Below are 26746 nucleotides of genomic sequence, written 5' to 3' on the forward strand. Positions count from 1 at the left end.
GGGGGGACCTTTGTTGCGGGGCGGTTTTTTTATCGCGGTTTTCGCTCCGCGCGTATTTATTTTATCCTCCGCTTCCCATCCGCAGGGCCGCATGGAATATCTGGTCAAATGGAAGGGCTGGTCGCAGAAGTAAGTCGCCCGTGGGGCCGGGGGGGGGCTGCAGCAGGGGCCGGGGGGATGCTGGCTGCACCCCCGCTCCCCCTTTGTGCCAGAACGTGAACTGGGTCCCTCCTTTTATGCCCCTATTTTTTTATTTTATCTATCTTGTCCCTTGCTGGCTCTGCTCACGCTCTCCTCTCTCTCCGTGCCCCCCCAGGTACAGCACTTGGGAACCCGAGGAAAACATCCTGGATGCCCGGCTGCTCGCAGCCTTCGAGGAGAGGTACAAGGCCTTTACGAGCTGTAGCAGTCGTGCTTGTAAATATGTTGCTGTCTTGTAGCTATGCTGAATTGAAGCTTTGGTTCTTTTAACACCTCTAGGGAGCGAGAAATGGAACTTTATGGGCCCAAAAAGCGAGGCCCCAAGCCCAAAACCTTCCTGCTAAAGGTAAGGAGGCCGGAGCCCACACATGAGGGCTGCACGCCGGAGCGGGGGGCTCTTTCTGGCCCCTTTGGAGGATGCTCCCCTCAAAGGTGGCCTCTTGTAAGTTGTAATTATGCGGCCGGATGGCAGGATAATAAAGTCACCGGGTGATTTATCTTCTTTGCAGGCCCAGGCAAAAGCCAAAGCCAAAACCTATGAATTCCGCAGCGACTCTTCCAGGGGGATCCGGGTGCCGTATCCCGGCAGGTCCCCCCAGGAGCTGGGCTCCACGTCCCGGGCTAGGGAAGGACTGAGAAACATAGCCCTGGCCCCCCAGGGCAGTTCCAGCACCAGCACCCCCAAGGTAGACAGCATCCGGGACCGGGTGATCCGTGTGGAGGAGAAACCCGGGGAGACCCCCAAAAAGAGAGGCCCGAAGCCCAGGAAGGAGCTTTACAAGGACCTGGCGGAGACTCTGGACGCCTCCAAGAGGAAACTGGGGGACCCGGGGGACAAGGTGGGGGACTACCTGAAGGCCAGGAAGATGGAGGAGGCGGCGACGGGGGCGGCCAAGTTTGGCTCGGGACACAGCGTGATCCAGCTGGCCCGGCGGCAGGAGCCCGACCTGCCCGGAGCCCTGCCCGGCCCCAACCGCGCCGAGGCGGGCGCCGAGACCTTCCCCCCGCGCCTGGCCAAGCACCGCGCGGACTTTCTGGACCCCAAGGGGCAGGGGGGGCTGGACCCCGGCGGGCCCAAGCTCCTGCACGGCGCGGTGAGCCCGGGCGGCGTGGGCAGCCTGTACCGCGACGGCGTGGGGGGCCCGGCGGGGCGACCCTCCCTCATCGCCAGGATCCCCGTCTCCAGGATCCTGGGGGACCCCGAGGAGGAGTCCTGGAGCCCCTCTCTCAACAACCTGGAGAAGGTGGTGGTAACTGATGTGACCTCTAACTTTTTGACCGTCACCATCAAGGAGAGCAGCACGGACCAAGGATTCTTTAAGGAGAAGCGATGAGTTTGGTGGAGGTGGTGCTGGGGTTTTCTTCAGTCAGATCCAGACAAAAGCTTGGTTAGAGCTTGGTGGGCCTCTCTTCTTTTTTTTTTTTTATTTTTTTTTTTTTTTTTTTCTTCTTTTTTTTTTTTTTATTTTTTTTTTTCTTTTTTTTTTTTTTTTTTTTTTTTTGGTCCTGGAGAGAATTTAGAAACTGTCCTAAATTCATTAACTCATTCTTTTGTTTTTGTTTGTTTGGTTTTTTTTTTTCACGTCTTACATTTCGTTGGAAAGATTATCTCTAGAGTTATATTTTCTATTAGATGTAAATATGTTATTTAAGAAAAAATGCTTATATATATATCTATATATATATATTTCAACTCTGAGTTGTTTTATTTAAATGGAGACAACAGTGACTGCTCAGTTGCTCCTAGAAAGGACAATAAAACTGAGAACTAACGAGTTCACGCATCTGCCGCAGGAGCCGGTGTAAATAACGGTGTTCATAGCTAAGTATGTGCTGGGTTTTTTTAACTATTATTTTTCATATGATGCTATGGATGGTGGAGGGGGGACGTGTTGCTCCCTCGGAGGGCGAAGTGCCCGAATTTCTTGATTGTGATTTAAGGTGTTGCTTGTACAATCAAGTGTGCTGTGTCCAGAACTGTTGCCCTTGACAGTTGACGTGAGCACTTGAATTCACAGTGTTGTTGGGGATGGGGCGTTTCCAGTCTAACAAAAAAAAAAGTAATGTTGCTACAAAGTCGGGGCGGGGAAAAGCAGAAATCCATAAAAAGGCTAAAAGTATTGGAGTATTAACTTGAATTCCCTTTTCTTGCAGAGGAGAGGAGGTCTGTGTGTGTAAGGTTCCTGAGGGGTGATACTGAAATGCACTTTAATAGAGTTGTCGTAGCAGCTGTGGGAGATGGGACTGAGCTGAGAATCTGTTTTCATTTTGTCTGGTTGCTTGATTCTGTTCCCCCACCCACTAAAAACAAAAAAACCCCAACAAAACCCCCCTCTGTTTACATTCCTGAAATGCCAGAGAGGTTGGGGAGGGAGCATCTCACTGCCCATATTTAGTTACTTTATTCTGCTATAGAAAGTGGATTATTATTATTTTTATTCTCAATCACAGTTTACTTCAGACTGTTGGAAGACTCCCGATAAAGTGTTTTGTAATACCCACATCCCTGACAAATCCCAGAGCCACCTTTATGCAGTCAGAGACAATAAATATTTCCCTTTCCTTACGCTGGTTAAACAATAGCCAAGAGGCAAAATATTCCCGTGTGGAGCAGCCCCGCCGGCTTGGATGGATTTTTTGCTGGATTTGCCTGTGGGATTCCTCCCGGAACTGGGATTCTTCCCCGGCTGGGGCAGGGAGGGTCCCTGCTGGTGGGGGGTGCAGGGGGTGCAGCCCCTGCTCTGTTGGTCCCCCAGCTCAGCCACAGCGTGGCACAGAGAGGAGAGCAGGACCCTGCCCGGGTTGTGGTTTGGCTGAGATGGAGCAGGTGGCCCTGTCCCGACACCTTGCTCTGGGCATCAGGCAGATGGGAAGCACAAACCTGGCAGTGCCTGAGGGCTGAACTGGGCCAGGTTCCCCTTGTCCCTGGGCTCCTGAAGGCTCCTGACTCAGGGGGCTCACAGGGAGCCTGAGAGTGGGGAAGGGGCTGGGCAAGGGGCACCCCTTCACTGTGGGGCCCATCGGCAGCTCCACCTTGTCCCGTCCCCTTCCCCATCCTTTCGGGCCCCGTGAGGTGCCTGGTAGGAGGATGCTGGATTGGCTGTGCAAAGGGAGCCATAGTGTCTGAGAATTCACTTTGCTTTTCCTTTTGATTTTTTTTTTTTTTGAGGCATATTTTGTAAAATCGAGATTTTTAACTTGGTTTGTACGAGGAGGCGAGGTGCTGGTCCCGGTGCCAGCGCCGACCTGGGACACGGGTGGTGTTGGAGGATGATGAGGGGGTTGAGCTGCCTGTCCTCCCGCTGCCCCCGGAGCCGGAGGATCCTTCCCTTTGCAAAGAGCCTGGAGTCGCTCCTGCCCTGTCGGGGCTTCGCTCTGGCCCCGTGTCCGTGTGTGTCCCGACACACCTGGAGCAAACCGTACCTGTGGGTGTAAATGTGTGTCTGTACATAGCCGTGTACCCTGCGTGTGTGTGTGTGCGGGTGTGCGCGTGGGAATTATTTAAATCTAAGACTTGTACAAAAAACGATTTGGCTAAATCTCAGTCTCAGAAGTGAAGCTTAACTACGTGTCTTCTGCCAGCCGTGAATGTCCATTTGAGACCTGCTTTTTATGTCAGTTTAAATATATACTTTGTAAATAGAAACGTGTCTGGCTTCCCTTTGTGGTCCCGGGGTGAGGGGGGGTCTGTGTGGCCGGGGGGTGGCCCGGGAACATCGTGTGGTGTGTGCTGGGGCCCCGACGGGACGGGTGGCCCCGTATCCCCCCTCCATACAAGGAATCGTGGTTGTAAGGGCCTGGGGCCGGGACCCGAAGGGACGGGGGGACTCGGGGGCGCCCCCGGACGCAGGTGACACCGGGCCGGGCATCCCCCCGGAGGTCCTGCGCTGCCCGGACGGGGTGGTAGCGGGAGCCGTGAGTGACTCCCGTCCGAGGAACAGCGCCGGAGCCGCCGCTCCGGTACCGGGCCGGGCCCCGTCGCTGCCCGGTGCCGCGGCGCTTTGCCCTTCCGACGGGGCGGGCGGGGGTGCGGGTCGGGGTGCGGCGGCCCCTGCCCGGCGAGCTCGGCCTTTGTGTGCAAACCCGGCCGCGGAGGCGTTGGGGGGGGGGAGAGCGCGGGGCGGGGAGTTTGGTGGGGTTTTTTAAGCCGTGTCCTCATTAACCTCCTTTTTCTGCTCGGGCGGGTGGGGCGCGGACCCCGCGCCGCGGGAGCTGCCAGCGCGGCGGAGGAGCGGGAGGAAGGGCCGCACAATGGCGCCTTTCTCCCCCGGCCCGGCGGGGGGGCCCGTTCACACGGGCCGCGGGGCCCCGCGGGGTGGGCGTGGGGGGCGGGGGTTGGGCCGGGGCGGGGGGCGTTCGGCTGCCGGGGCTCGGCTCCCGCCCGACGGCAAATCCCGACGGCGGAGCCCCGGGGCCGCCGCCCGCGCCCTTCCGCGGCCGCGCAGCGCCCTCCGCGGGCCAGGCCGGCCCGGCGCGTCCCGCCAACCCCGGCGGGTCCCGGTGGAACGGGCAGAAGCACCTGAGCTCCCCTCCGGAGCAGACGCAGCTCCAGCCGGGGAGGTTGGAACCAGGAGGGGCCGCGTCCTGCCCGCACCCCCGGAGGGAAGTAAGGGGCGTTCCCCCGCTCCGGTTCCCCGGCTCCTGTTCTCCCCCCGCCTCGCACATCCCCGTCCCGGGGCCCCGCGGCAGCCCGGGCCGAGCACACGGTGCCCCGGGGCCGGGGCGGCCTCGGGCGATGCCCGGGGAGGGGGCCGGGGGCGCTCCCGGAGCAGTGACCACACGAGGCTGAAAAGTTTAAAAAAATATTTATTGATATGCTAAAAAAGAACAGTGGAAAAGTTACACGAAAGTCCCCGCCCGACGTAACCGTCTCCTAGTGTTTTCCTGCAAATAAATTAAAAGCAGCCTAGAGCTGGGGGGCTACACTAGCGTTAGCGTCCAGGAACACTGGAAAACAGCACAGGGAACGCAAGCGAGGGGCCAGGAGGGGCCGGGAGGCTGCGGGGGGGGGGGGGGGAGCAGGGCTGGGGGCTGGTCCTGCTCCCACAGCCCTCATGCTTTCCCAGGGCAATAACATCTCCGACTTTTGTTCTTGGAAAATAAAAGCAAACAAACAGCTGCAGTTTAAAGCAATTATAAGTGTCATACAGGACCGATTTGGCTCTCTCTTTAATTAAAACGTACAAATCAGAGCAGTGACTGGCACAAGTCACAAGAACAATTGTTTGTTTTCACCCATTCCTCAATTTCTGCCAGTAAACCCCTTCTCCTGGCTCTGGAGCCCTTCACACTCAGGCACACACCAGCGCAGAAACTCATCACAAACCAAACCCCTAAACTATCTCCATCTCTCCATGAACTCCAGGTATTTTTTTGGTACAAAATATATATATAAAAATAGACTCAGGTTCTCGGGAAGATGGCTGAATCAGCCACCTCTTCCAGTCCAATGGAAAACAACAAGGATGCTTAACCAGATTATGCCTGGAGAAAATATCCATTCAATATACAAATACTACAGGACTTTCCACATCGGAAACCCCTTAGAAAATGACAAGGGACAAACCTGTAATCGCCTGTCTGATACCTGGCTGAACACACCAACCCATAGCAGCAAACTCAAAAAAAAAGGGGGGAAAAAAAAGTACACCTTGAATCCTAATGGACCCTGGTGCAAACCAGGGTCTGCACCAGCTTCCAACCCCTGTCCACAAAAGATTCCAATAAATCACTCACATGATGTGCCTTTGGGAGGCAAACTCCAAATGGGAACCGTGTGCTCAGACACCCCAGCACTGCTGGGAGAACCTGGAACACCAACTCAGGAAGGGGTTAGGGAAGAAACATGCGGGGAGTTGAAGGTCAGAAAAAATCCTGGATTATCATTTTCACCATCCTCAGACCTTTGGAATCAAACCAGCCGGTCAGCAAAAGGCACAATAGCAAGTGATCACAGCAGAGTCCCACGCTGCTGGAAGGGGACCTACCTGGGAAGGGTGGGTGATGGAGGGATGCTGTCAGGATACTCCTGGGGCACAAGCTCAGGCCCAGTGACTTTTTGTCCAGCCAGGAGGCAGGAGCAAACCCCCACATGGAGAAACCCGTGGGAGCTTTGATGAGGGCTCTGGAGGGAGCGGCGAGCTCAGAGCTGGCGTGCAGCCAGCACAGCACCCGCTCTCACAGCTCATCTCCTGCCCTCTCCATAGCTGCTTGGGGCCTGACCCCTTCTTGGAGCACCCTCAGGTGTCTTTTCCCCCTCGGGGAAACCAATCTCCACATCCTGTTGCTGTAGGCAAGGGCATCCCTGCCGGGCATCCCTCAGCAGGGCTCTGTGCGACAGCCCCGTGTCTCACTGGGGACCAGGACACCTCTCCCTGGGGACCAGGACATCTCTCCCTGGGGACCAGGACACCTCTCCCCACGGGTGTCACAGTGGCCCTGGGACCCTGCAGCCACCCTGCTTTGCATAGGCACAAACCTGTGGTGGGACCGGTGTCGCAGACAAGGCTGAGATAAGGACGGTCCAAAAGGCACATCATTGATCAGTTTGGATTTGCAAAGGCCAAGTAGCAAACATTTGGTGTGTGGGGCAGAGTGTCACCCCTGCACTCCCAGATTCCTTGATTCGACTCCCAAAACACTCCTATCCCCAGCACAAGAGCCCAGTACAGACCATGCCCAGGACACTGTTGGCACAGGACAAAGCTTCCTTGGAGGTCGTTTGGCAAAGTAAAAGACTAGAAGGTAAAACAGGACAGATTGTGACATTTTGGCATCGTGGAGCTTGACAGAAACTGTCCTTGGGAACCTCCTCCATGGCACACGTTCCCTTCTCTCCCCTCAGCCCCTTCCCTCACAGAACAACACACAGAGTGGTGCTGGGGGCCGTGTGTCCCCTGCCCCAGGCTGTCCAGGGGACATTCAAGGCTGTGCTGAGGCAGAGCTGGAGCTGCCTGAGAAACCTGGACAGGTCCTGCAGTGAGGCACCACCCGCCTCCACCCGCCCCACATCACACCATGCTCAGCTACACAACACAAAACTCAAACCAGATCCCACAGGACAGCTGGGGATTCAATCTGAAAGCGGAGGGGGAGCATTTCTGGAGCATTTCTGCCCGGGCAGAGCCTGCAGCCACCGCTCAGGGAACAGCAATCCAGCCATCCCCTGAGCAGCAGGCAGCACAGGCAGGGTTCCCTTCACCTGAGAACGACCCCCCTGCCAGGCAGTGGCAGCAGCTGTGATGGTGGGGGGCTGCTGTGTCAGGGGTGGGGGTCAGAAGTACCTGTACCCTCAGTTTGGTCCATGTATCACTCCTGTGTGAGGACACTGAGTGGCCCTGCCTGTGGCAAAGGGAGATGCCCGTCCTGGTGCCAGGTCAGTCTCCTGGTGACCCCCTGGTGGGACATCCCTTGGGGGGACCTCCAAACCACGCAGGACAGCGAGCAGCAGCCACCAGCTGTTCACCACCTCCAAGAAAAGAACTCAGCACCAACAGAACTAAAATGACCTGGAATGCTGCTAAACTCTGCCTGAACCGCTGCTAATTTTGGCTTGTAGAAATCTGCAGTAGGGAAAATACTGCAGTGAAAAAGCCATTACTGGGTGCAATTACAAGCCAAAAGGAACACCCCAGCTGCTGGGACAGTAAAGGGAAGGCGAGCAGCTGCTGAGGTGCTCCAGGTCCTCAGAGAACAGCAGCCCGAGGTACCCGCTGGCCCTGATCCTTCTCCCTGTCCTCTCCTTCCCCTTCCCACTGCTCCACCCCACCTGTGCAGGTGTCCTTGTCCAGCTGCTGAGCCTTCCATCTGAACAAAAACATGGATGATCAGTGTGAATCTAACCCAGGGAGCAGCCAAGGCAGGTCCAGCTGGGCTATGGTGGGGAAGGCTCACTTGTCCCAAATTACAGCACTGACCTCGCAGTGCCCAGCAGCCCCAGCACTGACCTACCTGCTGCTGGAAGGGTTCACATGTTCTGCAAGACTTAAAAAATACTCCCCAGCTCGGTGCCTATGAGTGCCTGGAAACTGCTGAGCAGGAGACAGAGACAATGGCGACGCTGGGATGAGGCAGAGGAGCGACACAGAGGCTCCCTGGGCCGCCCAGAAATTCACTTCCCTCTGGAAGTCAAGTCACTGCAGGGAAACCAGTGGATCTCTCTGGCTCCCAAGGCAGGACCCTCCCTGGGCAGAAAGGAGGCACCCTCCAAAAAAGCACCTCTGTTGCCCATCCCATTAGCGGCATCCAGGACTCAACCTATCCTAGACTGGGTTTATTTCCCTCTCTCATTAAAAAAAAAAAAAAAAGATTTTTCCTTATTAAAAAATGTAAACAATAGTTCCCTATCAGCTGGAAACCCCAACAGAAACGTTGAGGGTTTCCCATCATTGGAAATGACCTTGCCCAGGGGGGTGGCTGGGCTGAGTGTACCCTGAAAAACCCCCAAATGCAGCCACCCCCCCACAGCCCCAAGGGCTGGGAGCAGCAGCTGCCTCATTTGGATTGATTTGTGTCTCCCCACAGCTCACAGACAGATCCATGGGGAGCCCAGAGGACAGAAGAGGATCTCCTGGTCCTCTCCCAGGTGTAAGCCTGGCCCATGGCAGCTCCACGTGTCCCCATGGCCAGTGAGCTGCAGACCTTGGCATCTGCTGTTTCAAGCTGTAAAGCAAAGAGACCTGTGTGCAGTGAAGCCTGGCTCAAAACATGCCAGCCTGACACCCCCAGCAGCACCGGTGCCCTGGCTCCTGGAGAATGGCACTGGCTACCCCCACACAGGGCACGGCTTCAGAAAAGGATGGAGAGGAGCCGGGGGGGATCCACGACTCGCTGGCAGTTTGGAGCAGGTTTCACCACGTCTTTCTCAAGCCTCTCCAGCTACGAGTCCCAGCAGGTCTCACGAGGTCTCCACATTCACTCGAAGAAAGAAAACCTGATGGAAGAGCTGGGCAAAGCTGAGGGTGAGGCCGAAGGACCCTCTCCCCTCTCTCACGCTCCTGGGCTCAGTATTGCCGCAGGTTGAAAAACCCGACGCTGGTGGGGGACTCCTTGACCGTCACTGTGATCAGGTTGGCGGTGACGTCGGTGACAAAGACGTGCTCGATCAGGCTGCGCGTGGGCTTCCAGTCCTGGCTGGTCTGGATGGAGACAGACATGTTCTGACCCACACCCGGGAAGGAAGCCGAGTCCCGGTCTGAATCCGAGCTGGTGTCCTCGCCCGTGCTCGCCTCGGACAGGGCGGAGGGTTTGCGGCTCTCCGCGTGTCCCTCCTGGGCGCCGGCTGAGCCGCCTTTGGCCGAGTCCCTGTCCCCTGCCCGCTGCGGCTGCTTCTTGCCCTTGCTGCCATCCCCACCCACGAGGGCACTGGCAGCGGCGAGCCCGGCGCCCGCCGCCCCGCCCTTGGCACCGCCGGCACCCGCGCTGGCCGTGCCACCACCAGAGCCCTTGGCCAGGGCCCCACAGAGGTGCCGGGGGACGCCGCTCCCGCCGGCCGCGCTCGGCCCGTTTTTGACGCTCTGCAGGTTCAGAGCCTGCAGGTTCAGCTCCTGGCTGGAGGCTGCCTGGACGCCGGCCCCAGACGAGCTCGCCGGCGTCTTGCTGCCGTTGGGCAGCGCTTGGCCTCCCGCAGCAAACCCTGATTTCTGGTCTCCTCCAGTGCCGCTGCCGGGAGCCTTTGCAGTCTTGGGTCCCTGCATGTTGAGCCCCGGCTCCCCAGAGCCTTTCTGGCTCCTCATTTTCAAGTCCAGCCCTAAGCTGCTCTTACTGGCCGCCTGTGCCTTCAGTGCCAGCCTGCCCAGAGCTGAGCTCTCGGACGCGGCCTGGCTTTGGGACATCCTGTTCATGTAGTGCACGATGGAGCTCTGCCAGCTGATGGCCTGGCTGGGGCTGGTCGAGCCGCTCTTCATCATGTTGGGCAGGTTTTCTGCTGACGACCCTCCTGAGCTGAGCCCGGCCAAGGCACCTGGTGGGTCCTTCAGCACGGCCATGCCCGAGCCCTGTGTGCTGTGCTGAGGCTGCAGCTTCCCCACCAGCTTGGCACTGCCCCCCACCTCCTTCCGGGATGTTTTCAGCACCTTTGTCAGGTTCACAGTCCTTCGAGCCGCTTTCTGCTCCGGGGGAAGAGGTTTCCGCCCACGCTTCTTCCTGGAAGCGTCTTTCATGTCAGGCTTCGCCACCAGGATCTGAGCTTTCTTCTGTGGCACTGGGTGTGTCTCTCTGCTGCGGGGACCTCTCTTTGCTTCCAGGTCACTTTCATCCTCTTCCTCAGAGGAGGAGGAAGAGGAGGATGTGGAGGAAGAGGAGCTACTTGACTTAGTTTTCGCAGGCATCTCTGGTTCCTGCAAAGCAACAGAGACAGGGAGTTAAGGGCAGCGGCCAAAGAGCCCTCACGGGCATTGCAAACCCTTCAGGGCAGCCTGGCCAGGGGCCTCAGACACCACAGGCTCTTTCTCCACACAGCTGATCTTTAGGGATCCTTTAGCTGATCTGATGAGTTGGGGAGCACAGAGCACAGAACTGGTCAGCAGTAGATACCAAGCTGGACCAGTGCCAGGGACTTCTTCTGTCTCCTTCTGTGCCATCACCAGAGCAGTGATGGAGGAGTTCTTTTCACAGGCATCCTCACCAACCTGTCTGTCACTGCCAGCTACAACCCCCTGACCCAGGGTCTGGAGGCACTGCTGAGCCCTCACTGCACTCAAGGCCAAGCCCCTCCTGGGCTCTGGGCAGACCCCCCTCCGTGCCCTGCAAGGCCAGAGCCCCTCCAGCACCGTCACAGCCGTGGATTCCCACCACTGCCAGGACTCACCACGTGTTTCCTGGGCCTGCCCCGGGGCCGCTTGCCCCTCTTCCGATTCTGCACTTCTTTTTCATGTTCCCTGAAGAAAGCAAGGATTAAGGACAATGTTTGCAGGGAAGAAAAAAGCATCTGGGGAAACTGAGGCAGTCAGGGACTGGAGAGCATCCCTGTCTGCATCAGTAACATTCCCACAGCTTCCAGCATCAGTGATGTACCACACAGCATTACACATTCCAAATCCGTGGCTTTTCCAATTTTTTGTGAGATTTATTGTTTTTCTGGTACAAGGGGATCAGGCAAAGGGAAGGATCATTCCCAGCCCTACTAAATCTCGTCTTGGTTATACCCCTGCAGAGCAGAGCTGAGCAGAGGAAAAGCAAATGCATTCCCTACAAACTCAGTGAGTTCCCTCCTTTGCTGGGCTCCTTCCATCTCTCCTGCAGCTCCTGGTCTGGCCGTGGTGGCCCAGGCTGGAGGCCAAAGGTGGCAAAGCCAAGGTGGCCATACAGGGATGTTTCAAGTCACTCTTTCCTTTTAAACAGGACTGTGTTAAACTGTAACAAATCCGGCTCATTAATCCTGAGTCCTGTCTGCACGCACCACCAGATCCTAATCTTGAAAAAGTGGAATCCAGAAACCAGTTCTAATTGAATCCTATAATAAACTTTTATGATTTTTATTATTATGGAGCCAAAATACTTGGCAGCTCTGTGCCTGCTGAGGCCAGCTGGCTACTCTTTCCCCTCCGTGTGTGATTCCTGGGACAATTGCTGTTCCCAGCTTGGCTCTGGGCAGGAGCCACGGCCCTGACAGAGGACAGACACCATTTTGTTCAGCCATCCAGGTTGTTCAGCCTGGAGAAGGCTCTAGGAAGACCTCAGAGCACCTCTGAGTACCTAAAGAGGCTCCAAGAGAGTTGGAGAGGGACTTTGGACAAGGGCCTGGAATGACAGGACAAGGGGGAATGGCCTCCCACAGCCAGAGGGCAGGGTTAGATGGGATACTGGAAAGAAATGCTTCCCTGGGAGGGTGGTGAGGCCCTGGCACAGGTTGCCCAGAGAAGCTGTGGCTGCCCCATCCCTGGAAGTGTTCAAGACCAAGTTGGACAGGGCTTGGAGCAACCTGGGCTGGTGGAAGGTGTCCCTGCCCATGGCAGGGGGTGGAACGAGATGAGCTTTAAGGTTTCTCCCAGTCCAAATCATCCTTTAATTCTGTGATTTTCTCCGTTACTCCCTCACCCTCCCAGAGCTTCCCCCTCCAGAAGTTCATTTCAGTGCCTTCCAAGCCCAGGCACCGTCTCCCCTCAGGGGTCTGTGGCTGCTGGATGGGGAGCCCCAGGTCTGTGCCAAGTGCTGCTGCTGCACCCAGAGCACAACTGGGCCACGAACCCTGGGCGTTTGTCCAGCCTGGGCAGAGCCATCCCAGGTGGACCCGGACTGTGACTCCAGGGACCAACAAAAGGGCCCGGCCACAAAGGGACCGGCCAGCTCCAGGCTGTTGTTTCCACAACTTCCACCGCACGCGCAGCCAATTAGAAGTTAATTAACTTTATAGTTTGCTTAGAAATATTTAGAGTTTGCTCACTTCTTTTGGAAAGCCAGGAGCAGCCGGGGGTCCAGGATGTTCTCTTCGGGCTCCCAGCTGTTGTGTCTGAAACAGAAGACACGGACTGGGCCAGAGCAGGGGGGCGACCCCCCCGCGCCATCCCCGGTACCGGCCCAGCACCGGGGGGGTTCATCCAAGGACAACCGGGCCCGGCCTGGACCGGGGCATCCCCGCACCGGGGACGGGCACAGCCGGGGGGCGGGAGGGGGAGAGGGGCCGGGGGAGGGAGATCGGGAAGGGGCGAGGCGAGCCCCGCGCATCCCGGGGGAGCTCCGGTTTCGGCAGAACGGGCGAGGGGCGCGGGGCCGGGGGGGTGCGGGGGCTCCGGGGAAGGCTGGCCCGGCCCGGGGGTGGGAGCGGAGCCCCACGCGGCAGCGGGGAGGGCCGGGCCCGGCCGCGCTTATTTGTAAACAAAAGGAGCGGCGCGACCCGAACAAAAGCGGCCGGGCGGGCGGCACCCGCGCCCCGCCCCGCACCCCGCTCCGCACCGCATGGTTCCGCGATCCGCCCCGCACCGCGCAGCCCCGCGCCCCGCACCGCCCCGCTCACTTGGAGGACCAGCCTCGCCACTTGACCAGGTACTCCAGCTTGCCCTGCGAAGAGAGACGGGGAGAGGCGCGTTACCGGCGGCGGGGGGCGCGGAGGGGGGCGGCGGGGACGGGGGCGCGGGGGGCGGCGGGTCCCACCTTGCGGAGCCGCTTGCTGAGGATGCACTCGGCGGCGAAGACCTGCTCTCCCACGCTGCTCAGCTCCTCCATGGCCCCGGCCCCGCGCGCACCCCCGCGCACACACGCACACACAAGGGGAGCCCCCGGGCGCGCCCCCGACGGCGGCCGCGCGCGCTCTCACCCCCCCACATCCACGCGCGCCCCCCGGCACAATACGGCGGAGGGGCGGGGGGGGTCCCCAAATTCCCGACCGGCCAATGGGGAGCGGGGGGCGGGGCGATCCGGCGTGGGGGGTTGGGGGGGGAGGCATTGTCTGCGGGCGACCCCTCCTCTTCCTCCCGCGCGGGGCGGCCGCTGCCCGGCCGGAGCGGGGACAATGGGGCGGCCCGGCCCGGGGCTTTGTTCCCCCGGGCAGCGCGGGGGGGTCCCCCGGCCCGGCCCCACGGGGGGCATCCCTCCGGTCCGACCCCACGAGGGGTCCCTCCTGCGCGGACCCGGGCTCCGAGTGCCCCGCCCGGGCGGCCGGGGTCCCTCCTGGGGACAAAGCATCCCGGGGCCGGGGCAGCCCCCGCCGGTCCCCGCCGGGCCGGAGCAGGCGGCAGCAGCGCCGACACGTTTTCGTTCTGCCAGAGTTGATTATAATAGAATAAAGGCTTTCCCTGGGCGGGGGCGGTTGTGTCCAGGACCCTCGCAGCCAGCGGTGCCGGCTCGCAGCCCGGTCCCGCCCGGCCCCCGGTCCCTCCCGAGCCGCGCTACCGGGGGTGCGGCAGCACCGACCGCGCTGGCACCGCGCGCACCGGGGCGTGCGGGGCGGCGTGAGGAGCTGCTGCACGGCGGTTGTGCGCTGTGGGCGTGGAAGGATGAAATATGGTGCTTTACAGGCATGGAAGAAGATGAGTCAGCACCTCAGGGAGTTCTCCTCCGCGGGCCCGGAGCCTGCCGTTAACCGTGCGGGAGCCGCAGGGATATGAATTGCCCTCGCCCCGGCGCCTGGGTGCCCGCGGCGTGCAGGGACTGAGCGGGAGCCGGACGGGCCATGGGGTGTCCTGCGCGGGGCCTCGTCCGCACCCCGGGCACTGCCGTCTCCGGTAAGCGATGCCGGGTTTAGCGATGCCGGGTTTAGCGGTGCTGGATTTAGCGATGCTGGGTTTAGAAAAGCGTTTAGAGCTGCAGCGGGCGTGCTGGGCTGTCCCCGCCGCGGGGGGAATGTCACCACAGTGGACCCCCCGCATGAGGGAAGGGGAAACCAGCTGCTTCATTGGGGAGTGGAGGTGACCCGGGGGCTGCAGGACGCGATGTGCCTGGGGTGCTGGGTCGATGCCGGGGGTGCTGGGTCGATGCCTGGGGTGCTGGGTCGATGCTGGGGGTGCTGGGTCGATGCCGGGGGTTGTCCTGGGTCGAGCACTATCACCTTTCGTTGTTTTCTTTGTCAATTACCGTGGCCGTTCGCTGACCAGGAGAGCTGTAGGAGCATTGTTTTAGCCGAAGGTGACACAGAACTGTAACACAGCAATGCACTTTTTCTTTCTTTCGAGTGCATTTACCTTCCACCAGCTCGGCTCTTTGTGTGCGGCACCTCTTAGATTTTAGGAGAAAGCCCTGTGTGACCTCCCATCCTTGTGTGCCTGAGCTGTGCAGGGACATTCTGGCATCACAGCGGCGTGGGCGCTGCTCAAGGGATGAGGAGCATGTGGGGCCCTCCTGGCTGCAGGGATTTGGCTCTGAGAGATGAACACTGTTGGGAATGAGCCCCAGTTCAGGTGATGCTGGGTGGGCTCCCCTCCCAGCTGTCCCTCTGTGCTGGAGTCCCTGTGCTCCCCATGAGGACACAGGGGTAGGGTTTCTGTTCTCTCCCTTCCCAGGGTGAGGAAGGGAAGGCTGGTGTGAGCTGAGGTGCTCCATCTTCTGCTCGCTGAGCTGGTGAGGGGCTGGAAATCAGAAGTGGGAGCAGCCCTTGGTATTCAGGAGTCTTTGTGGACCACATGATCAGTGTTTGGGGGCTGTGCTCACAGCTTTGTCCCTGGTCCCTCATGGCCAGCCCTGCACAGTCTCTAATTCTGTGTAGCCCCCAAGCCACACGTGTCTAGTTCCTGTCTCTGCACTGATGAGGAGCTGAGGGTGAAAAGGGCTGTGCTGTTTCCTGGGCTGGAAATCTCCTTTCTGTCCCCAGGGGTTTACTGGGAACTTGTCCTGGGCAACCTCTGGGCTACTGTGGGCTCCTTGCTTTATACCCCTGGCAGAGTGGGTCACTCAGTCAGCCGGAGGGGACCATCCCAGTGACGGAGCTTCCCTGGGTGGAGCTACCACGGGAGCTGCACTGCTTGGGGGGCTGACTGGGGCGTGAGGAGATGCTCCCCCAGCTGCTGCCGAAGTTGTAGCTCCACCTGCAAGTGCCTTTAGGCTGAGTTCGGTGTTTCTGATCCCTGAGAGAGGCTTCACCTTCCCAGAGGAACCCAGGAACACACACACTGAACAGCTTGGCCTCGTGTTCCCGCCAAGCAAAGCGACAGCGGGGCCAAAAAACTCACCAACCACCAAGAAAACCTTTGGCATCTTAAAAATGAGAGTCAGACCCCTGAACTAATCTGGTGGAACACGATTTTGTAGCTTTTCCCAAGTATGCCAGACATGCCAGGAATGCTGCGCTTCCTGAGGGCTGGGGTTTGCTGGCTGGGGTTTGCTGTCAGAGGAAGGGACGGGGAGCCAAGTCCCCTTTGCCTGTGGAAGGGAGAAGGGCTGTGCTGCTCCCTGGGCCACGGGGGCCATGTTTGTTGTGGGCAAATGGTGGCTGTTTTCCCGAGGCATCGGCCAATTGAAGCACAGAGATCTGCATATCATTTGAGTACCACAGCCGGGTAAGGAGCTGTGCAGCCTCCAGGATGGGGTGGCCAGGGACCGACCACGTCATGTCTGGGCCCCATGGCCACATGTGGGAATCACAGGGGCACGTGCCACCCCCAGACCGGGCATTTTGGGAGGCAGCAGCATCCCTGCACACTGTGTTCCATAAATAAATATGTGTCCGTGTATGTTTGTTGTTATCTTCCCATCCTGGAGCAGTTGGGACCCCTGGGCAGTGAGCAGCTTCCCAGTGCAGGAAAAAGAAAGGGAAGCAAATGGTGTGGAAATGCATGGCAAATTGGGATGCAATACACAGCGGGGCTCTCCCTGCCGTGTGACCCCCAGCCCGGAGAGGGGGGCAACGGGGAATGAATTATGTGGGAATGGGAGGGCGGGGGGAGATGTGGGGATCAGGCAGTGGCTGTGTCCGGACAAGGCCAGGCTGGACTTTGAGCTTTGTCATCGGGAAATGTTTGGTGGAAATGTCCCACGGTGCCAGTGCACAAGGTGTGAGGAGCAGTGGGAAAGGCTGGCAAAGACTCAAAGGACGTGCAAAATTTGACAGTTTGGGATTTTCCTGGGAAGAGGCTGGGCTAGAGATGGCTTCTCAGTGCATCTGTGGGGTTAAACCTCCTTGCACCCACGGGGGAAAGGATCCATCTCACCCATCTGGCCCGGGACATTGGAGCATTGGTCATCCCGGAGCGTTTTGTCGGGGGGAGGAGGGGACCAGGAGATTGCAGTGTGTGACATGGATCTGCAGGGCGTCACTTGGAGCATCCCTGTGTGCTGTGGTGGGTGCCGGGGAGCGCCCCGGGCTCGGCGGCTGCCGGAGACGGTTCCCAGGCTTTGTCCCGCAGGATCGAGGAGCGAGTCCCTCTCGGGGGGAGCCACCGGGGGATTGATGGCCCCGGGGCAGCGGGCGGCGCTGGGCGGGTGACTGCGGGCACCACGGGTTTGGGGAGATGCTCTGAGCAGGGAGTTTACCGCGAGAAGCTCCCACCGCCGGTGCCGGGATCCCGGGAATGCCGGGCTGTGAGTGCGGCTCGGAAGCCCCCGGCCGCCAGCTGCCGGTACTGCACCGGGACACCGGGACACCGGGACACCCGGACATCGGCACGGCACCGGGAGAGAGGCAGGGGGGATGGAGGAGCAGGGCCGGGTCTCAGAGGCGCAGAGATCGAACGATGCTCCGTGCGGGAAATGCATCAAGACCAAGTACGGTGTCCAGTGTTTTATGTCCCGCCGCTCCACGTGAAAACAGCCACACCGAGGTGTGTCCCGGGGCAAACCCTGTGATCTCAGAAGCAATGGAAACCTTCCTGCAGGGGTATGGCAGGGTTCAGCGTTCCTCCAGGACAGTCCCTTCCTCACTGCAGTTAGGAGGAAATTCTCTCCTGGGAGGGTGGGGAGGCCCTGGCACAGGTTGCCCAGAGGAGCTATGGCTGCCCCTGGATCCCTGGAAGTGTCCAAGGCTGGGTTGGATGGGGCTTGGAGCAGCCTTGGTGTAGTGGAAAGGGGATTTAAAGTGAGATGAGCTTAAAGGTCCATTCCAACCCAAACCATTCCATGAGTCCGTGATCCTGCTCCACACCCACTGGAGCACCCTGAGGACTCCTGGCATGGGGGCATATGGAGCCTGGCACCACTGAGCTCTGCAGACTCTTGCTGGGATCTCCAGGATACCAACTTCCCAACGGAGCTGGCTGCCTCCTCCTGTAAAACGGGCATGGATGTGCTGACCTGCACAGAAAGTCCCAAGGTCACCAGCAGGATAACTGGGAAGGTTTCTGTGCACTGTTATCATTAATATCAATGTCAACAGCGTGCACAGCTCTGGCCACGCTCCCCTTTCAGAGCCTCCCGCTGCTGCTGCCGCCCTGACCCCCACCCCAGCACGGCTTCAAGCCAAACATTTTCTTCCTGTTTTTCTGAGGGTGCGGCTCTTGTTTCATCTCGTTGGGTGAAGCTGATACAGCGAGTGAGTCTCTATGGCAACAGATGTTTATCGAGCCCCTGAGATGAGGCACAGGGTTGGGGAAAGGCACCGCAGCATCTGGGGTGGGTCTGGGGCTGCTGGAATGCCATGCTGGAAGGGCCACAACTGGGATGGGGGGTGTCCTGCTGTCCCCTGAGCCGCAGCCTGGCTGAGGGACTCTGGGCTGCTTCCTGCAGAGGGAAGTTTGGATTTGTATGAAGGCCTTTTGCCTCAGCCCTGCTGCGGAGCGGGTCCCGTGAATCTGGCACAACCAGGCAGGCTCTGCACGGCTCTGGGGTTTGGCAATCGCAGGGCTGGAGGTTTGCTGTGAGCTGGGGGGGTCCTGGCCCTGGCACTGCCACATTCCCTGTCTCTCCCAAATACATCATCATCCCTCCCAGAGCTCCCAAGAGGTAACTCAGCTGCAGATGGGGCAGGTCTCAGGAGTGCTGCCATGGTGCAGCGTGAGCAGGCCCACCCTGGCTGTGGGTTTGGAGCTCAGGGGTGCATAGGTGGCATTTCCCATTTTTGTCCACAGCCATAAGGGCCAGAAAGACAAGCAGGACAATGCTGAGGGTGACCAGGGCTCTTGGAGCAGGGGCTGGAAGCACTGATTGACTTTGGGATGCCTCTGAGGCTCCCAGGCCAGGAGGCTGCCTTGACTAGAGCCGGGCTGGTGCCATGGCCAGCCCAGCACTGTGCCCAGCAGTTCCACAGACACACAGCACCTGGGCAGACCCCGCTCTGCCCGAGCAGGGGTCCTTCCAGGGGTCCTTGGGGTCAGTTACCTGACAGGGGTTAGAAAACTCCTCCCCAGCATCCCAGAACGAGAGCAAGTCCCATCATCAGCGGCAGGTTCTCGGCGGGAGGGAGAGGAGCACCGGAATCTGCAGGGCCGAGAGGGGGGGTCAGTGCCAGCCCTGCCCCGGGGGCAGCACCCCCGGCCCGGTGCCGGGGACACGGTGTGACCCCTGCCCGGTTACCGAGCCCGGGTAACCCAGCGGCGGAGGGGGCGGCGGAGGGAGGGAGGGAGGGAGGGAGGGAGGGGCGGGCACGGGCCGGTGCCCGGAGCCGCCGGGGCGGCGGCGGGAGCGGCGGCGGCCGCCAGGTGTCGCTGTTCCCGCGGGAATCCCGGCGGAGCCGCTCCCGGTGCCGCTCCCGGTGTCGCTCTCGGTGCTGCTCCCGGTGCCGCTCCCGGTGCTACTCCCGGTGCCCAGTGCCGCTCCCGGTGCTGCTCCCGGTGCCCGGTGCCGCTCCCGGTGCTGCTCCCGGTGCTGCTCCCGGTGCCCGGTGCCGCTCCCGGTGCCCGGTGCCGCTCCCGGTGCTGCTCCCGGTGCCGCTCCCGGTGTGAGTTCCCAGTGCCTGCCGCTGCTCCCAGTGCCCACTCCCGGTGCTCATTGATGCTCCCAGTGCCTGCCATCCCCCCCGCTGCCCATTGCCGCCCCCTGTGTCTGTTGCTGTTCCTGGTGCCCGCTGTCACCCCCCAGTGCCTGCTGCTACTCCCGGTGCCCACCTTGGTTCCCAGTGTCCTCCGACCCGTCCTCCGACCCGTCCTCCGACCCTTCCCCCGACCCTTCCTCCGGCCCTTCCTCCGACCCTCGCAGCATGGGCTTGGTGACCTCCAGGGAGCCATCGTGGGGCTCCGGGGTGATGCCCAGCAGCTCGCAGAGGAGGGCGTAGACGTTGACGCTTTCGAAGGGCTCCACCTCCAGCCCCTTCTTGAAGGCCGGTCCCACGGCACGGAAGATGGTTTTCATGTTCATGTCCTCGTTGTTGAAACCGTGTTCCCCTTTATTGAACTGGACCTTGATCCTCTGGAGGGGAGAGTGAGGATGTGAGCACCCCAAGCCCTCCACCCCCAGCACGGCCCCAGGGGCAGCAGCACTGCTGGGTGCCCCCCTGTCTCCTGCCTCACACACACCGTTCTGCTCCTGCAGGGTTTGATGGTCTGGTTGGTTCCTTTCGGGTTTGGAAGTTGATCTGTTAGTGTTATACTCTGCAGACACCCCTCTCAAGCAATTACATCCTGCGAGTTGCCTCCCTAAACATCAGCACACCCAAATTTTGTTGCACTGAGGAGCTTCCAATGGGAAGCCACCTGCTGGCCTTGACACTGGACCTTCCCTTCATGCCAGGCTGGGAGAGGATCCTGACACAGAGATTTGCATTCGTGCAAGTCCTACCCCAAGGCTTCTGGACATTTTATCTTCTCAACAGCAGAGAAGATCTTTACCCAAAGAGCTTGAATTTCAATCTGGTTTTAGGGAGACCAATCAGCACAAAGGCCTAAAGCTGGGTGAGTGCTGGGGTGCTGTGAGAGGAAGAGGAGGAGAGAGGCTCATCCCAAAGGACAGTAGAATATGCCTGTGCATACAGCTTACCCCATGGATCACATATCCTGGATCGCTGTACAGCACGAGCGGGGGGATCCGAGGGTGGTTGGCGTAGTGGAATTTCTCCGGAAACTCTTCTTTCTTGTACACGTGCAGTTTGGGGTGGGCGTCTTTCAGCACTGAGTACACATGCTCTAATCTCCCTTCTTTTGGCACCAGGAATCCATTTGGTCCGTAATCTAAGAGTTCAAAGTCGATGTCTTTGAACGTGAAGTTGTTTATGGTCCGGAGGAGAATCTCGTCGGTCTTTAGGACGGTGTCCATGCCGTGGTCAGACGTGATGATGAGGTTGAGCTTTGATTCCAGCTCATTTTCCCGGATGCGCTGCCTCAAGTAACCGACGGTTCTGTCCACCTGCTGGATCATGGTTTTCCTCTGGGTGGAGTCAGGGCCAAACTTGTGTCCCGAGGAGTCTGGCTCTCCGAAGTAGAGTGCGACGAAGTCGAGGTTGTCCACTGTGAACCATTTCATGACCGTGTCAATGTTCTCCCTCCAGTTGGTTTCGTTGCTGTAGCTGAATATGGCAGGCTCCACCAGCTTCTTGTTCACTTCTTCCCCTTGGTATGTTGCTCTTCCTCCGGGGAAGTAGACAGAGCCTGTCTTCAAACCCTGTGAGTGGAGACACTCCATAAACTCCCCTGAACTTGCTTGGCAGTGTCCCTCCATCTGTCAGTGCAGCTACCTCCTAACGAGATTTTTTTGCTCATTGCCAATTAAAAGTGATTAACTGAAAGCACTGCCCTGTCACACTGGTTTTCTCACTGTGTTGGTAACACCAGTTAGAACTTTGGAACCAGTGACCCATTTGCAGCTTGCATGGGCTCTCTGGTTCTTGATCATCAAGTTGTGTTTTGTTGAAATCAGAGGAGGCATTTTGGCAGGTAAATACGGGCAAAAGATGTGTGTCTTGTGCCAGGTCTCAGGTCCTGTCTTAAAGCCAGATTCAAAGCCTGCTGGGCTTGCTGCAGGCCCCAGGGAAGAGGGGACTGACCCCCAGGGCTGCCACCCACCTGCCCTGGGTGTGCCCTGAGGTGTGTGGAACCCCTGGATTCAGGATTTTCCCTGAGGAACTGGGGCTGAGGCTTCTTTAAACAGGAACAGTATAACCTGTTTCATTAATGTCTTAATAAAGCTGAAATGCATCTATTATTTTTTGCTATTTTTAATAGAACGATCATAATTATTCCTGCCAGTGTCTGGGGATTTCCGTTTTTTGCTGGTCTAATTAGCCTGACATTCTCGGGGAGGCTGGGAACTCACAGCCACCAGGGATAATGGCTTGCCTGTAGCTTTTCCTGCAGGATGGCAGGTGGGGTGGGTCTGTGCAGGGTCGGTGTGTGTGAGGAGGTGCCTCACTTGCCTGTCTCTGGGCAGTGATCCAGATGGGCAGGCTGCCGTTGTCCCACCAGCTGCTTATGCCCTGCGTGGTGTAGTAGGGCAGCTTCACACCCGTGGTGGTGTTGAACCACATGTTGTGGATCACCCCGTGGTTCTCCACGTATCGCCCTGTGGGAGAGACGAGGGGCAGGGGGTGACCAGGCTGTGCTGGGCAGGGGGTGACCAGGCTGTGCTGGGCAGGGGGTGAGACAGGCTGTGCTGGGCAGGGGCAGGGGGTGACCAGGCTGTGCTGGGCAGGGAGTGACCAGGCTGTGCTGGGGTTGCCTTGGGTCAGTGGGGACCTTCGGCCTCCCCCTCCCACCTCCCCCTTTGCCCCTTCCTCCCACTGCCTCATACGAAGTGGGGTCCTGGGGCAGGGAAGGAGGTGCTTGGGTCATGCCACCTCCCACGTGCGTGGGTTGGTATCTGGTGGGTCTCACCTGGACCAAGCCAGGCACCGGTGCCACCTGCAGTTTCTCCTGCCCTCTCAGCACGGGCAGGTTCTGTTATCCCCTGTTTACCTAAACCCACGAGGTCAGTGAGCAGGAGAAGTTCCCATCAGAAAGGAGAGATTTGCACTTTGACTCTTATATTTTGTGCTATTTTTATTACACTGGTGCCAAGGACTGCGCAGTCCCTTCTGCGTGATGTCCCCATCCTCCCTCGTGTTGACGCTGCCTCCCTGCCTTTGCCTATCAGCAGTTTTCATTAGCATGCTCCACTCTTTTATGCCAAGGTTATTAATTAAAATCTTAAATAAGATTGGCTCCAAAATCGATTCTTCAGGAATTCCCCTGGTGCCCTCCCTCCAGCTTGACAGTCTCCTCTCAGCATCCCCTGCATCCTCTTCCTGTAGCCCCTCAGTTCCCCACGTTACAGATTTTGTACTAATCTTCATCTTCTCTGTCTTAACTAATGATTTCCCATGTGGCACTGTATCAAATGCATTACTGAAGTCCAGAGAGATTAAATTTAGAGCATCTCCCTTGTTTAAAAAAATAATTTATCTTACCAAAGGAGGCTATCGGGTTGGTCTGGCACTATTTACCTTTGATAAATACAGGTTCAGTTCATGGAATCCCAGAGTGGTTTGAGTTGGGAGGGACCTTAAAAACCATCCAATTCCACCTCCCTACCATGGGCAGGGACACCTTCCACCAGACCAGGCTGCTCCAAGTCTCATTCAACCTGGCCTTGAACACTCCCAGGGATGGGACAGCCACAGCTGCCACAGGGCCTCCCCACCCTCACAGGGAAGAATTTCTTCCTCCTACCTAATTTAAATCTACCATTTTCGCAGCCCTTGCCTTTGCTCTGCTCTAAGGCTCTACGTGCTGCTGGGTTTGGAGCTCCTGGCAGCGTGTCCCTCACTGATGCATCAGCCTTGACTTTGCCCTTCCCCAGCCCTCCCTGCAGCTCCCGTGGCTGGGCTACTCACCGGTCAGCAGCGTGAAGTGGGACGGGTTGGTGAGGGTGACGAAGGGGGGAGTCATGTACTTGGCCTTCACCCCCTCTGCAGCCATAGCGTCCAGGTAGGGGGTGTCCACGTCCTGGTCATAGTCCCACCGAAACCCATCGAAGGACACCAGGAGGAGTTTGCTGCGGTTGGCTGCCCGCTGCAGGGGGATGCCCCTTGCCAAGGAGAGGGCAGCAAACAGCAGCCCCAGCGATGGCAGCATCTTCGTGCCCTTGAACGGGAATAGCCCAGGTGTCTGGAGAGCTCACATTAATATGAGTGGGATGGGACTAAGTTCAGTCCTTATCTAATCTTGCAGTTGCTGATCGGGTGCGTGGCTTCAGGCAGCACTTGGTGTCAGAGCCTCTCTGGTCGTGTCTCACTGCAGATCAGCTTGAATTTCCTGATGGGTCAAGCACCAAATCTGCCTCTTCCGTCAGAGGCAGTGGGTGCTGTGTTGGTGTGCAGGAATGGGAAGGATTGCTGGTGTGGTGGGAGGCTGGGAAGTGGCCTGCACAGCCCCCTGGGTCCCCACCACCATCTCTCTCAGCCCACTGTGGTGTCCTTTCCCCACTCCTGGCTCTCGGTGCCCTGCCCTGTGCTCAGCAGTTCGGCCTCACAAGGCGACTCACCCCCCCCAGGGCTGCTGGCCCACCTCAGGATGGGGGCTCAGAGGATCAGGGAGGAGCTTGGGTTTACCCAGGGTTCTCCAGTGTGGCTTTGTGGAGCTGAACACTGGGGAAGGAGGATCTTCCCTGGATCCTGGCCATGCATCAACCCCCAGAGATGCTCCAGAGGGTGAGCCCAGCTCTGAAGCCCCTGTATCCCATCAGCCCAGCTCCCACTGCCTGGGCTCTGTTGCTCACCATGGATGACCCTCATGCACTTACAAACTGCTGAGCTTCACCCTATCAGCATCCCATTTTATCAATATCTGCTGGTTTATGGCTTCTCCGGAGTTTAATCATTGCTGATGACTCATTTCTCAGAAAAACTGAGTTTAAGGCATTTGTAGAGTTATGTAACAGAGGTTGCCTTAGTTCCTTGGGCTCTGAACTCCCAACCTTTATGTCTTTGCTGATGTCCCTTTGCTCAGGTCCTGATTTATTCCTCGGTGCTTTGCATCCCCTCCTCTCCAAGCAGAGCCGTCTCCACCATTTCCCCAGCACTGTGTGGGGCCGTTTCTTGGTGTTTTTCTCCAAGGCTGAGCTGGGCAGAGGAGTCTCAGGCACTTGGGTTCGTCCTTCCTGGATGAATGAAAGTCTCTTTGTAGCCCTGAGCATCCCGAGTGTTCCCATCTGGACCGATTCCTCGGGGTGCATCAGCATCTCTTCGCCCGTCTGTGTGTTTCCCTGGTGTGACACAGGATAATCTTTCAAGGACACTGTGAGTGGTCCAAGCATTCCCAGCAGGGACCTCATGGCGAACACCAGCTGGGAGTGCAGCCTTGGACATTCTGTTTGCAGACAGTGGAAACGCTGGGATGGTCCTGCCCTGTGCCTTGAGCCCTGAGCCAAACCCTTCTGCTAACAGAGGGCATCAGTGTTGGACTGATGGCAGCCCAGCACCCTTCTCTGCCAGCCCAGCACCCCTCTGTGCCAGTCCAGCACCCTTCTCTGCCAGCCCAGCACCCCTCTGTGCCAGTCCAGCACCTTTCTCTGCCAGCCCAGCACTCCTCTCTCCAGCCTGACGCTGCTGTTTACTCAAGGAACTATTTTTTATCAGTGCCCTGGGTCCGATATTGTCCTTCATCGAGGACAGAGGCTCCTGACAGAACTGAGGGTTTAAAGGGCTCACATGATAAAGATGTTATCATTTACTAAGCTCGTGGAAATTCCTGTATATTCAGTGTGTTGTTCCAAGGTGGGTCACCAGGTCCCTGTGCCACTGCGAACAGCGCGGGAAGGTCCTGATAACGTATCGTGTTCATCGGCTCTGCTGGGAGGGAAGGGATGAGCCAGAAGGAAGCACTGCACTAATCTCCAAGGAATATTTGATATCAGGAGTGTTTCAAAGCACATTTTGATATTGGGTATCTGAGGAGCACGAGGCAGAGATAAAGAACATCACCTTTGGCCGTGCTGCCTGGGGACACTGCCAGTCCCACCCAAACCGGCTGATTTGGCACTAATGACACCTCAGGTGCTCCTTCCATGTGTGGATGTGCCCGAGGGGCTGGGGCTGCTCTGGGCCCACCCTGTCTCTGCTCAGCGTCCTCCAGAGCACTGATCCTGCATCCTTGGAAACACTCCTGAGAACAGGAATGAGCTCTGAGGGCATCACCATCATTAGCAGCTCAGTGGGGACCATGGTCCCTGCTGAGCACACTGGGGCTGACACTGTCTGTCCTGCACTTGTGCACCAATTAACTCCGTGAAGACCGATGAAGGGGCTAAAAAATAGAGACCACGGGCCCAGAGGAGTTACCCACCAGTGGAAGTGCCCCACTCGGGGGCCCAGCCTGATTCCAGCCTTTGGAAAAAGCGATGTGCTCAGCACCCCACGGGCACACACACAGCTCCCTGGGGCGTGTGGGCACACGGGCAGTGCAGGGCAGTGCCAGGGAGCAGTTTGGGCAGGCAGGGGCTGGGCAGGTTTCCTTCTTTATTTTTTCATTTTCAAAGGGACAAACCTCCTGTGCCGGGACCTTGTGGTTAAAGCTGCCCCGTGAGCAGAACAGGAGCGCTGCACCTGGTGGGTCTGGGGTGATGGTGGGGGGAGGTACGTGGAGCTGCTGGGGGTGGGATTCACCTGGGACAGGTGGGTGGAGTGATGGGTGTCGTAACAGCCCCGAAGTCAGGAGCAGAGCAGCACTGACAGACAGGGCGTTGGATGGAACCAGAAGCAGCCCCGGTCTTGGCCCGAGCCCTGAAGCAGATGGAGGGAGGAAGGTGCTCCAGCCAAGCAGCTTGGAAAGGTTAGAAAAGAGGAAGGAGGTGGGAGAAGAGGCTCTGAGTGCCGCGGGGGGGGCTCCTTGGGCAGGACACGGATGCCGGTACCGGCGGGCAAGAGTTTGGGTCTTACCCCCGGGAAACTGCTCCCCTGTTGCTCCCGAGAGTCCCGGATCTGCGGGAGCCGGTGGAGGCACTGCGGTGTCCGTGCAGGTCTGGCCGCGGAGCTGAACCCACTCACCAGCGCGGGGGTGGCTGCAGAGACCCTCCCAAATCTCCCTGAGCCCCCGCAGCAAAGAGCCGGGCGGGACCGGGGGGGCCGGGACGCTCCGCGTGGTACCTGCCCCGGGCCGGAGCCGCGGGGCCGCCGAGAGCGGGGGGGCTCGGAGGGACCCCCGGGAGGGACCCCCGGGACCCCCCTCCCAGCACGGCCGGCCGCCAGGTGGCGCTGTGCGGCCGCGGCGGGGGGGACCGGGGGGGGACCCGGGACTGGGGATGGAGCGGGAGCATCTCCCGGGATCGGGGATGGAGCGGGAAC

At 58.8% G+C, this 26746-nt stretch overlaps 4 protein-coding genes across 5 annotated transcripts in view; 2 read left to right on the forward strand and 2 right to left on the reverse strand.

Annotated features, from left to right (window-relative positions):
- CBX8 (chromobox 8) overlaps positions 1 to 2766 on the forward strand; it is a 3003-nt gene extending 237 nt beyond the window's left edge. The window contains exons 2-5 of one of the 2 annotated variants that reach the window (XM_027691371.1): positions 86 to 129; positions 317 to 382; positions 457 to 547; positions 711 to 2766. In XM_027691371.1, coding sequence (XP_027547172.1) covers positions 86 to 129; positions 317 to 382; positions 457 to 547; positions 711 to 1535 — 1026 coding nt within the window. In that variant the 3' untranslated portion in view covers positions 1536 to 2766. The remainder of the gene's footprint in view (positions 1 to 85; positions 130 to 316; positions 383 to 456; positions 548 to 710) is intronic. The other variant, XM_027691373.1, reaches the window with a different exon arrangement.
- A 6437-nt stretch (positions 2767 to 9203) lies between these two features.
- Positions 9204 to 13362, reverse strand: CBX2 (chromobox 2). Its single transcript, XM_027691854.1, has 5 exons — positions 13291 to 13362; positions 13154 to 13197; positions 12584 to 12649; positions 11009 to 11078; positions 9204 to 10538 (listed from the first exon to the last, which is right to left on the reverse strand). The coding sequence occupies exons 1-5, from the start codon at positions 13360 to 13362 to the stop codon at positions 9204 to 9206; spliced, it is 1587 nt and encodes a 528-aa protein (XP_027547655.1).
- A 757-nt stretch (positions 13363 to 14119) lies between these two features.
- The window catches only part of RBFOX3 (RNA binding fox-1 homolog 3), a 129038-nt gene continuing 116411 nt past the window's right edge, over positions 14120 to 26746 (forward strand). Inside the window, exon 1 of the mRNA XM_027691362.1 lies at positions 14120 to 14360. The gene's annotated coding sequence lies outside the window, so the exon portion shown is untranslated. The remainder of the gene's footprint in view (positions 14361 to 26746) is intronic.
- ENPP7 (ectonucleotide pyrophosphatase/phosphodiesterase 7) lies at positions 19588 to 23540 on the reverse strand. Its single transcript, XM_027691855.1, has 4 exons — positions 23300 to 23540; positions 21845 to 21990; positions 20473 to 21093; positions 19588 to 19905 (listed from the first exon to the last, which is right to left on the reverse strand). Exons 1-4 carry the CDS (start codon positions 23538 to 23540, stop codon positions 19588 to 19590), a joined length of 1326 nt encoding a protein of 441 aa, XP_027547656.1.

This window comes from Neopelma chrysocephalum, unplaced genomic scaffold (assembly GCF_003984885.1).
Source record: "Neopelma chrysocephalum unplaced genomic scaffold, ASM398488v2 Primary Assembly neopelma1_84, whole genome shotgun sequence".
In the NCBI taxonomy this organism is placed as follows: Eukaryota; Metazoa; Chordata; class Aves; order Passeriformes; family Pipridae; genus Neopelma; species Neopelma chrysocephalum.